The sequence below is a fragment of the Carcharodon carcharias genome, chromosome 16 (genome assembly GCF_017639515.1).
Source record: "Carcharodon carcharias isolate sCarCar2 chromosome 16, sCarCar2.pri, whole genome shotgun sequence".
NCBI lineage: Eukaryota > Metazoa > Chordata > Chondrichthyes > Lamniformes > Lamnidae > Carcharodon > Carcharodon carcharias.
This window is the reverse complement of record NC_054482.1, coordinates 234669-246502: the sequence shown is the minus strand read 5'-3', so window position 1 is coordinate 246502 and position 11834 is coordinate 234669. Positions and strand designations below refer to the sequence as shown.

The 11834-nt window shown below is 40.5% G+C and overlaps 1 protein-coding gene across 1 annotated transcript; it reads left to right on the top strand.

The window, feature by feature from the left end:
- Positions 1 to 205: 205 nt before the first annotated feature.
- Positions 206 to 10814, top strand: LOC121289080 (regulator of G-protein signaling 4-like). The gene is made up of 5 exons (XM_041208075.1): positions 206 to 323; positions 1292 to 1399; positions 3421 to 3482; positions 7506 to 7672; positions 9068 to 10814. Exons 1-5 carry the CDS (start codon positions 280 to 282, stop codon positions 9245 to 9247), a joined length of 561 nt encoding a protein of 186 aa, XP_041064009.1. The 5' UTR covers positions 206 to 279; the 3' UTR covers positions 9248 to 10814.
- Positions 10815 to 11834: the final 1020 nt, after the last annotated feature.

Sequence of the window (11834 nt, the reverse complement as noted above, 5' to 3'; positions counted from 1 at the left end):
AAGGTGTTGGGACACAATTCAAGGTTGTAATTTCTGGTAAGAGAAATGAATTGTGGCTGCTCACTGCATCATGATTGTCTGACTGTTGACTTTGTCTGTTAATCGTCATCACTGCCAGTTTACTGCAGTGGCTGTCATTGGCCAGCTGTTTGGCCCCTGTCCACTGAACACACCGTATAAAAACCCTGTCGCTGCAGAGAGTTGCATCAGAAACCAAAAGCTAAAGTGAAGCATTGCCATAGAACTGACACTGGTCAACAGAGACTGATTAATAACAACATGTGCAAAGGACTAGCTGCACTGCCTGCTACTTGCCTAAGAAGGTATGTCTTTAACTATTTGGAGTTCAGATCTGTTTGTGCTTATATTTCCAGCAGCGTTCTCAAATGCAGTGTGAAACATGTATGTATTTTATGGGCTTTAGGTGACCAGGTGAACAGGTTTCAGTAGAAGAAAGATGGGAAAGTTTGTGGCAATCTAGGTTGAATTCTTCAGTGAATTGCCTAGCTCTCATTTATATGGGAAAGGCACAGAGAGGTGAATGAAGTTAGGACCTGCAAGGACACATATTTAATAGCTTCTTTTAAGTATCAATTTTAAAACGCAGGGAATTCAGTTCAACAAAGCTTTAGTTCTCACCATGAGTATAATGATAGATGTTACTGCTGTAAATCCCTCCGAACTCTGGTCATGCACTGTGTATTTTTTGATAGGCCCTTTATTAGACTCTTGCCTGTTGTGACATGTTTAGTTCCATGAATGCAAGATTAGTTCTTTGAAGGCTTGAATTTAATGAATGAAAATAATGATGTTAAAGAATTATCTCTGCACTGACTACGTTCCTTTTGTCGTGTCTTAATAATAGCTTGGCATTAGCAACAATGAACGCCAAGAATGTGACAATTGAAAGAAAAATCTGTGTTTTTCCTGGAATATTTTCTTCCACCTATAGTTAAAGCTATTTCTGTCTGATGCGGTTACTCATACCTACAACAGCCCCTGTAAGAGTCTGGTAAAACTTTAAAGAGTTCTGCTCCACTTATTTTTAATACTGAAAGCCCGAAATAATGAGCCTTATATTACAGAACAATGTAGTAAAGTACTATTGCTTTAAGTATAATATATTCTGTATGTTCATTGAAATGCATTACCACTGACATACTTAATTGGGCAAGATGCTCAGAATTAGTCAATGGACTTCAGTGTTTGTCAGGTTTCAGAGGTGTTGGTAATATTTGTATAATAGGCATGTGCTTCTTTTTTAAATCACATTTATGTTGTTTCTACACAGCGCAAAGGACATAAAGCATCGTCTTGGCTTCTTGCTGCCAAAAGCAGAGACATTGAGTGATCACAGCTCAGCACCTGTCAAGAAGGACAAAACAGGTTCAACTCACAGGTAATTGTCTCCCTGAAACCATTTCAGACACCAAGCAATGCCCAGTTTTGCACTGCTCTTTAAAATGTGATGTACAGATGCAATGAGCAGAAAAGAAGATTCATTTGTATCTGTGTTTTTCTTTATTTCTTGCTTCCGTTTTTTTTTAAGACATGCTGTGAATCCCCATGCTAGTTTCTATGAATACAAGCAAGCCATTTGGGTCCTGCATTATTCCCCTTTTCATGCCACTCTTTGATCTCCCTTGGCCAGCTCTTATCCAGCCACAAATCCATGACCCTCACCCCAGGAGAAAGTCATATGATTCATGACTCTCAAAGTCAAGTGAGTTGAAAAAGTCAATATTAAAAAATCAAGTAGATTGATTTTACTCATATTCCTTGAAAACCAGTGAGAGTGATCAGATAATAAACAACTGAATGGGCAGGGTGGAGTGGAGTTCGCATTTTATTCTCACCCCACCCCCCCGCCACACCTCCCAACATTAGTTGCCTAGTTCACTGGTGATAGAATGCCCCTTATATATACAGCCCCTTATATATACAATCAGGTTTTCTGCTACAGAAGTGTGAAGAGCACACCTTAATCCATTCATAAGAAGATAACTTAAGTAGAACCCTCTTCAATATCACTGTTGTTCTCAAATATAATGCTGCCCTGACCCTATCCTTACTGGCTGCCTGCTCATTGATAATGATACTATTTGGGTCTTTATCACCAATTATTCAACAAATATAAAGAATCTTACTTACTATCTTCAGTCATCCTGGTACAATGTGAAGGTTCAGTATTGCCCAGGAGCATTACCATGCCCTGTCTTTACAAAGAACTCCTGTTGAGTTTTGACCATACCAATGGATTGAGACAGTTACATTGAGAAGGATGAGAATAGTCTGAATGTAGTCTTCATGTAGTACTGTGACAGACTGGAGAGTTTTCATTTTCCCCCTGGAATTTCCAGTAATATGGAGCTAAACTGAGCACGTTAGGAGAGCTGGGAAATACCACTGCAAACTCATAAAGAGCAAAAATGTGCTTCCTTACCCCCACCCCACCCCCTCTGGCCCCAACCACCCTCTGCATCTATGTTCTCTCCTCTCTGGAAGGCATTTACTCTTGTTGGGGTATGGTTGCAATATTGGCCTCTGCAGCTTGCTGGTACCTCACCTAACCAGCCATTCATTACCTGAGGCCAGGCAACGAGTGTCTGGCAGCCTCTTCAACTGGGGTGGAAGGAGGGGGAGTGGGGTAACTAGCCACAGAGGGCAGCACCTTTCCAATTGTTGATTATTCCCATTGCTTTGCTGTTCTTTGTAGATATCAACAATAGCGCAGATAGCCGTTGCAGATATCAACAATAGCGCAGATAGCCGTTGCAGATATCAACAATAGCGCAGATAGCCGTTGCAGATATCAACAATAGCGCAGATAGCCGTTGTAGATATCAACAATAGCACAGATAGCTATTGGTAAAGCAATGGACTAGTGAGATGAAGAGCCTGACTTCAACTCTGTGCAAGTGAATAGGTTTTGAGTGAGTTCAAATTCCACTTTTTAACTACTGAGATTTGACTGGCTGTTAACACAACTGGGATCTGACTGGCTGTTAACACAACAAGCTTTGTTGAAGAATCATTTGCGTACTGAAGAATTGTTAGAACATTAGCTGAATAATTTATGTCTTTGCCATTTTCTACATTCTGTGAAATGTATCTATTTCTGAGCATCTGAATCCAATTTCAGTGTACAATGTTATCATAAAGACCAATGAAAAAATACTTTTAAATGTGGGATTGGCACATTTGCAGAATTTTCTCTGCAGATTCAAGGGATAGATAAATGAACACTAATTCCTGTTGAAGGTGGTTATTTACATTTCCAAGGAAATAATATTTAAGCTATGGTTTTACATTTATTTTATACAATCACCTCACCAGTATTGATTAGTTGGATGAAATCCTTTGGGATAGTTTATAGATTTGGCGTCTAATTGATTATTCTCTTTCTCTTTCTCTGATTAGACTCAATAGCGAAGAAGTTAAGAAATGGGGTGAATCTTTACTACAACTAATATCTCATAGACGTAAGTAGATCTTTAAAAAAAATCACACTTGCTAATATTGACATATTATTTGTCAATATTTAGTGCTACAGGATTTGCTTCAAAACAAAGCAAAGTCCTGGCAAATGGAAGCAGCTAGAAGATTCATCTCAATAAGTTGATGTATAAGCCATTAGGTTCTGAACTATTATCAGCAAAGCCCTAATAACCTGTCCAGTCATTCATTTCAGGTGGTTAATATTGCAGTATACAAAGCCTTTCAGAAATCACAGGCTTTATAAGAAGTCATCATTTATTGCTAAAAAGCTTCTCTCTAGTAATTCTCCAAAATCCCAATAGCATGCAGTTATTAAAATTAATTACCATATACTTTCATTTAAGATTTATATTCGCCCTGATAAAAAATATTCAAACCGTTTGTGGTGATAAAATGATCCCGTTTTCTCATGTGGCTGTCAAAATTAGAGTTTAAAATTAGCTGCCCTCTTTCTACGAAGCTTCTAATGCATTCCACTGGAGTAATTGATGTATAGCACTGGCATTATTGAGGTACCTCAATGGGTCTGATGATTTATTCCACTGAGGTTATTGTGGTAACTCACTGGGGTTATTGAGGTATTCCACTGGTCGGGCAGCTCATTTCATTGCTTAAATACGTTTTTAACAGGCCTTTGACAGTTCTGCGGGTGTATAGCCCACTCAGCTGCGCACCCGCTGAACTGGAAATCTGAATGACATGCGGTGATGTCAGGGTGCCCGCCATTGGCCAGCGGGCCCCTCCCCCGCTTGCCAACTGGAGAATTCAGGCCCGAGTGTAAACTCTTGGCACGAGATCCCTGGCAAGCTTCGTCCTCACTTTGAGGGATTGCTAGAGAGAGAGAGAGAGAGAGATAGAGAGATTGATCTTACTAAGGTTATCAAAATGCTCTGTGGGATTTGAACCCAAATGGTTGCTTAGAAACCCAAACTGCATTCAGAAACATGACAATATCAGCCTAATTGTATTTTCCAGCATAACTCATTGTTTAGACAAGATACAATGTCTTTCCACCAGGACATGCTTATAATAACTGGTGTCAGTTTATATCACTACAGAGAATGAGTTCAAAAATAGCCTTGAGAAAAAAGGAATCAATTGCTAGATGCTGAGAATCTACACCCAGATGCTCACTTATTTAAGTATAAATTTAACTTTTTTTTTATTATCAGTTAATCTGACACTGTTCCTATCCTCAAGTTAAGGACTTAATTCCAGGAAGGAAAGAACTCTGACAGGAAGAACATGTTTAAAAATGTACAAAAACAAAAATAGCTGGAAAAACTCAGCAGGTCTGACAGCATCAACGGAGAGGAACACAGTTAACATTTTGACTCGAAACGTTAACTGTGTTCCTCTCCGCAGATGCTGTCAGACCTGCTGAGTTTTTCCAGCTATTTTTGTTTTTGTTTCAGATTTCCAGCATCCACAGTATTTTGCTTTTATGCTTAAAAGTGTGCTGTCTTTAAAAAATGATTCTCTCCATTTCTTCATGAATGGGAGGAAGTGGGCTGAATGTTCCTGCCTGTTGGAGGCAGGCTGGGAGGTGGGAGGGTTGGCAAAATGGTAGGGAAGGCATTGGGAGGAGTGCCTGACATCTTCCTGCAGCCAGGGTATATTGCCAGCAGTGCCCAACTGGTCCGATTAAGGGCCACTTCCTGGCCCTGGCCATTTTGCCCACATCAGGAGCATCCACCACCATGTGGGGATCCCGTCAGGTAAACCCTGGTGGCCTCACTGTTGCTTTGCAGGTTTGGCTCTCCTTGATGGATGCTCCCTGTCCCACAGAAGGGGCCCCTGGCTGAATCGGTTGCCCTTTGCCTAACACGATAATGGTGTGCCACAAGGTGACTGCCCGCAGAGTTTGGCCCCGGCTTCCTCAAAGAAAATTACGTGTTTTTGAGGGTGCCTCGGCCTTGAGGCACACACTCAGCCTGGTGATGCGATCCCAGCAATGACCACCGCTAGCTGATGAGGTTGCTGAGATTGGGCTCAGTCTCCTGATTGGGCTGACAGCTCTAGGGTCCTGACCACTGTCCTCAATTGGATGGAGACCTTTGAATAGGTCTCCAGCAACAAAATGTTGCCCCAAGATCCTGCCCACTGAAGTGGGTGCAACTCCCACTTTGGGACCCGGCAGCAGGACTTCCAGCTCCTTCAGAAGATTCGGTCCAGTAAGTACTATTGACAGTATCTTCTCTTATTGGCTCTGGTAGCCACACAAAAGCAGAGTCAAGCTTTTTTGGCAGTTACTTATTCTTGGGAGCCACACCTTTGCCTCAAGCTAGTCATCAACTTGAATCCATACATGTGTATTTCCCCAGTGGACACTGGATAGTGGGAATATTGGCCCCCACTTTCTAATTGGGAGACCCTGGGATCAAGTTTTGTGAACCCACTGCTGTCTGAGCTAGAATTGGTAAGCCCACAATAATTTAACCTGAAGCCTTCCCGTGCTGTTTAACTTGCTCTCACATGTTGCATCTACCCACTGGGCCCCTGGTGGGTTTTTTAAGAGGCCCTGTCTTCTAGTGGGAGTGTTCTTCTGGTTTTTCTCTCTTCCCCTGACCAAAAAATATATGATTTGTCAAACGTTTTATCTTTAAAAGATAGTGTCCCTTTAAAAGAAAAACAAGCTGATGACCATTTTTACTTGTGGTAGGGGAGTAAAATCTGGGTTATGTCTATTTTTTACAGCGTGATTAGAAGTCACATAGTGCGACCTTAGTTCATCTGGTGACAGGCTGCAGCTGTCACTTCAAAGTGAAGCCTAGGTCCTCCCTTCCTTCACTGGCTGCAAGAAATGGGATGCAATGTTTCATCTGGCAGCCCAAGTTTAGTCACCAGGGAGCCCCACACAGCTCGGTGCCAATGAGAGACCTTCCCATGCTCCAGACTTGATGTACGTGTAAGCAGTCAGCTCTGGAGGCCTATATGCAGGATGCTTGTTTGTGTTGACAGCTGTCCTGATCATCAAGGGCCATGTGGCAGATGCTACTTCACATCTGGGTAACTGGCCTCTTGGGATTTTACTGTCAGCCACAGAACAGCCTTGCTTTGATTCCCAACAATCTATTCAGAGGCATGGTCACCATGAGGGTCACTTACTGCTCAATCCTCCTTGGACAGAATCTATGAACCGATGTTATATTCATATATAGAGTGCATTAAGAGTTGTTTGAAGATGTGTGCTTGAGTGCAAATGAGCAACAAGCCCCGATGTGCTTTCCTATAAGCTCTGCAGCCCACAGTCTTGTGCCTAGTCTTCCAAAACAACTGAAGTTGCAAATGAACGTGAATAAAAAGCCACGTTCCAGAGGCTTGCTTTTTAAAGAGCTGAATTATAATTTAACATCACTGTATTTTTTTCTACTTCTGTTTTAAATTGTCCTTGTACACTTGAGCAGATTGCGTGCCCTAGCTGGCAGTAAATAGGTGAAATCAATGATATTTTTATTTGAAAGGGAAACAATAGGGTATGTGCAAAGAATGAGAAGCACCGTTTTACTACGATTTGTTATCCCATCCATTCAGAGGCATGTGACAAAGGACCTTGTCTTGCTTTAGTTGTTGCATTGTGCAATGGACTGTTCATGAAAATCTGGCATCCCCGTTTCTCAAATTGTATTTACCGATTGATTGGACCAAATAAGCTCAAAACTGACATGTTGGGGTAGATTTGGCTTTTTGTGATAGTGTTAGAGGGCAAATTGCAAATGTGTTTCTTCACCCGACACTTGAAGGTAGAAATTACTGCTGCAGTTGATATCAATGTATCAAATTCCCTTCGCTCTGCTCTCTTAACTGAAGTGTTACCCCATTTAACATAATTGAGTTAACACCTCTGTCAAAATAAAGTAAGGTGTTATTTGATGCAAGCACATTAGGCATTTGTGCCAAATTCTGCCTTCTGTAGTTTCTACCCTCTAATTGTCCACTAACTGCTGGTAAATTGTCTATTAGTTTCTGTTAAAGCACAAGGCTTCTCATTTCCTTCTCCCTCTCAGATGGCCTGGTCACATTCACTGAATATCTCCAGTCCGAGTACAGTGAGGAAAACATCAAGTTCTGGCTGGCGTGTGAGGAGTACAGAAAATGCAAGTCCCCTGCAAAACTGGCCTCCAAGGCAAAGAAAATTTTCAATGAATACATCGCAGTCGAGGCTCCCAGAGAAGTAAGTCTGCAGTCATGGAGGAAAATTTGGTGGGATAGACATTTTAGTTGGGTAAGCATCTCAAAGGAGATGGATCAAAGATGGGGTAGTCAATGGAGTTGATGCCCAGATTATTATGAGCTGACTTATGGGGTTGAATAGCCGACTCTTGTTGTGCTATTTACTTGTTCCAAGAAAGCTGGTGGCTGAAGATGGAGGCCCAGCTCTCCTGATAAATTATTCCTTGGGCCTCTTCTCCATTATACAGGTGAGGTAGGATCTAATATTCCCCTACCTCAGTGTGTGTTTTAGATTGGAGAAGGATTTTTAAAAATAGAACTTGGTCATACAGCACCTTACATCCTCTGGAAGTCCCAAAGCATTTCGCATCCAATTAATTACTGTTGAAGCATAGTCACTGGTGTGCTTTTGGAAAATACAGCAGCCATTCACACAGCAAGGCCCCACAAACAGCAAATGTTTGGTGATGTTGGTTGAGGGAAGAATGTTGGCAAAGACACCAGGGAGAAATTCATCAAATAGTGCCATGGGATCACTTACATCTATCTGAATGGATGGAGCCTCAGATTAACTTTGCATCCAAAAGTATCACTTTCAACAATGCATCACTCCCTCAATGTTGCGCTGAATTGTCAGCCTAGATTATAAACTCAAACCTTGTGTAGGTCTTGAACATTTTAACACAAGATGCAGAAAATTATTTTTCATTTAATATTTTGGTGAGGCACATTGATACAGTTCTCAGTGAAAATTAACCCCAAGGTTTGATATTTCGTACATATTTAGAAGAAAACCAGCTCTAATCTGCCTCAGCAATGTGCCTTAACCCAGCTTCAGAAGAGCAATTCCCAAGTTGCTAGCATCATATCTTTCCATCTCTCATGACAAATAATTGTATGAGCTGCATGTGTAAGAGTGGCATTTTAATGCCAATTTGTGTGCTGTCTTGTGTTGTGTATCTGTGTCCAATAAGGACCATTCACAAGCTGATATGGAGAGACATTCACAAAGTGGATCATTTTATCCAACAGTCTAGGTTAGTTTCAAATGCAGGTTGTGAAGGTGACAGGGCACTGAGATACCGCATGGTGCCAGCCAGAGAACTATCCTTCCCCCGAAAACACTAGCCAATAAATTACCATTAAAATAATGCGATAGCTATACTGAAGATGAATAAATGATCATGGTCATTACTGTTTGTAGCTTTTATTGTCCACTATATTGTTTAATAGAGATGTACTTATTGAAATTATTTTATCATGATAACTTTGGGATCATAATAAAGCACAATAACAGAACTTGCCAGTAAAAATATCCCCTTTTGCTTCTCAGTTTTGAGTGACAAAGTAGAATTAGTGTTGTGGTATTGACATACTTTTCCTTTTGGACTTTCAGGTGAACTTGGAGTCCCAGGTCAGAGAAAAAACCAGAAAGAATATCCTTGAGCCAACTTCCTCTTGCTTTGATGAGGCACAGAGCAAGATCCAAACCTTGATGCAGAAAGACTCTTACCCCAGGTTCCTCAAGTCAAAGATCTACTTGGAATTACTGAACCAAACTCAGGCAAGAAGTTAACAAAAGGGCAAACACAAGTGCCTTTGAAGTCTGACCCACAACGCTCACGTGCTGGATTTACCAGGACTATCAACACAAAGTTGTTGATTATGTGATAAATAATGTCAAAATACTTGTTAGAACATGTTTAAAGGAAAGGTCCAAACTCTTCTTGCCACTGATAGTTATAGCAAATAAATTTGACCAAAACAACACTTTAATCCCCTGAGAATGAAGTTATCATTTTTGTACCATTGCAGCAACAGATAAGTGTAGAATATTTCAATTTTCCCCAGTAGTATATATAAATAGTAATAACTATTTTGTGGTGCCACCTTGTTTTGTGTGTTCATCACAATTTTATGCACTGGAATTAGGCAGAGTAATGCTGTCATTGATATCAGGAGATATGAACAAGTTTCCTTTGTCAATACTATGAAATAAATTCAACATACATGGTTGCCACATGTTTTATTTTCAAGTACGTTTCAATATTATTTTTTTGTAACTATTTATTTACCATATGTATACACTGACATAATACCAATACTGATATGTCCACTCTTTTAGTACTTTCTCTTTTATCTTCTATGTGGTATCTTTAAACTATAGATTGTATTGTAGCTTCAGGAATCTGAGTCAATCCTTTACATTTACTGTGGAACAGATTGAATAAATAATGAAATGCACAGCAAAGTTGCTTTCCTAGCAGTACCACATTGAAAGCCCAAGGAGAGCAGGTTCATGGGGACACCATCACTTCCATCAACATCCCATCTTGGACACAGTTCATCATTCATTCATGGTGCCTGGGTTAAAATGCTTGAACTCCCTACCTAACAGCGCTCTATGAGCACCTTTGATACAAGAATTGCAATAGTTCAACAAGAAGGCTCACCACCAACTCCTCAAAAATGTTAAAAAACATTGCAGGCACATAATTGTTTCCTAGATATATCCATCATTAAAACATTGAATTAAACACTTTATAGCATGTCAACTGACCACATTGGTTGTCTTTTCCAGTTGAAAATCATTGATAAAGTTCTTTTAGAAATGCAACATGATACAGTCTGTCTGGAAATCATCCTGTTCTATTTTACATGCAACCTACTTGAAACCAGTTTTGAAGTTTTGACACATGTTTACACCACAGTATAAGATTCCTCAACTTGCCATTAGTGTGTTACTGCACAAAACAGAGTGTCTGATGGGTAAAAATGGTCCATGGAAGCAACAATCTTTCTTGTCCTGTATGTTTGTCAAGAATATACTTGTGTACACTGAATTCAACTGTGGAGTTTGATATATCTGAGAATAATTTATTGTATTTCAGGATTAATGTGAAAGTTATTTTTATATGCATAATATTCAGTACTGTTGAATCCTGAGTATATCTAAGTTGCAATGGCTGGCTGCAATGTGATGTAACTATGGGGACTAAATAATGATAGAATTCTAAGTTTAGTTTCAGATGTAGAGTTATTGTAAGAGCCACTATTGGTCTTAAATATTTATTGCCTAAATTATAGTGCATGTAGATTTCTTTTTGTTTTGAATACACAAATAAATTATGTTTCATATTAAACGACTTGAAATTACTATTATTTTACAAATCTAATCCCTGGCATGTGTGACAGTGACTTGTCTCAATCTGGATTTGTTCCAGCCTTGTCTCCTCTCTTCCTGAAAGTGGTGACTTTGGTTGGTATGATTCAGTAAGAGTGAGAAAAGATGGGAAACAAACAAAGAGGAAGATGATACAAAAAAAAGGGAATGAAAACCTTAAAGAGGGAAGGAGATAGAGAGACAGATAAAGAGCGAGTGAGGGAGACAGAAAGAACATGGCTGATTTTAACTTGGCCAAAGGAAGGAAGGAGGAAATCTCTCGACAATCCTTTGATTTCTTGGCCAACAATATTACAAGACAGTTACAGAGCAACAATAGTTTCAAGGTGGCATTGGTACATTTACTGCCCTGTTTCTATTGGTGATGTGGCTGGCACTATTTTGGGTTGGGCACTGAACAGGACGTCACAGACAGCCACCTGTTTCTGGGGGACAGCTTCATTTCGTAAAGAGACAGAACAAGAAGTGATTCACACCTGGTTAAAGACATAAGGTTGTTGAACTTTCTCTGCACCTTAGTGCTCTCAAATCTCTCCCTAGGCTTGTTGCAGACACTGCCCGGCAACTCTGCTTTCACTTGGGAGCTCAGCAGTTCCAGTTGAGCACTACTGCTACATATGGGAAATTTGCAAATGATTCACCACCCTGTCTCCCCAAAGCCTTTTTAACATCTACAAGACACAAGTTAGGAGTGCGATGGAATACTTTCCATTGCCTGGATGAGTGCAGCTCCAGCAACACTCAAGAAGCTCAATACCATCCAAGACAATTAAGTAGCCACTTGATCAGCACCTCATCCACCATCTGAAGGATCCACTCCCCCCACCACTGGTGGGTAATGGCTGCTGTGTGTACCAAGTGCAAGATGCATTGCAGCAACTTGACAGTACCTACCAAACCCTGACCTCTACACCTAGAAGGAGAGGGACCATCTTAAAATGGGAGCCACAGGAGTAGAAGTCCATAGGAGAAGAGGGCA

Bases quoted from the DNA above. Each gene is read 5' to 3' on its own strand.
- LOC121289080 (XM_041208075.1), top strand. From the start codon at position 280: ATGTGCAAAGGACTAGCTGCACTGCCTGCTACTTGCCTAAGAAG. The intron at 1,400-3,420 runs GTAATTGTCTCC...TTCTCTGATTAG, and splicing joins AAAACAGGTTCAACTCACAG to ACTCAATAGCGAAGAAGTTA. The intron at 3,483-7,505 runs GTAAGTAGATCT...TCTCCCTCTCAG, and splicing joins ACAACTAATATCTCATAGAC to ATGGCCTGGTCACATTCACT.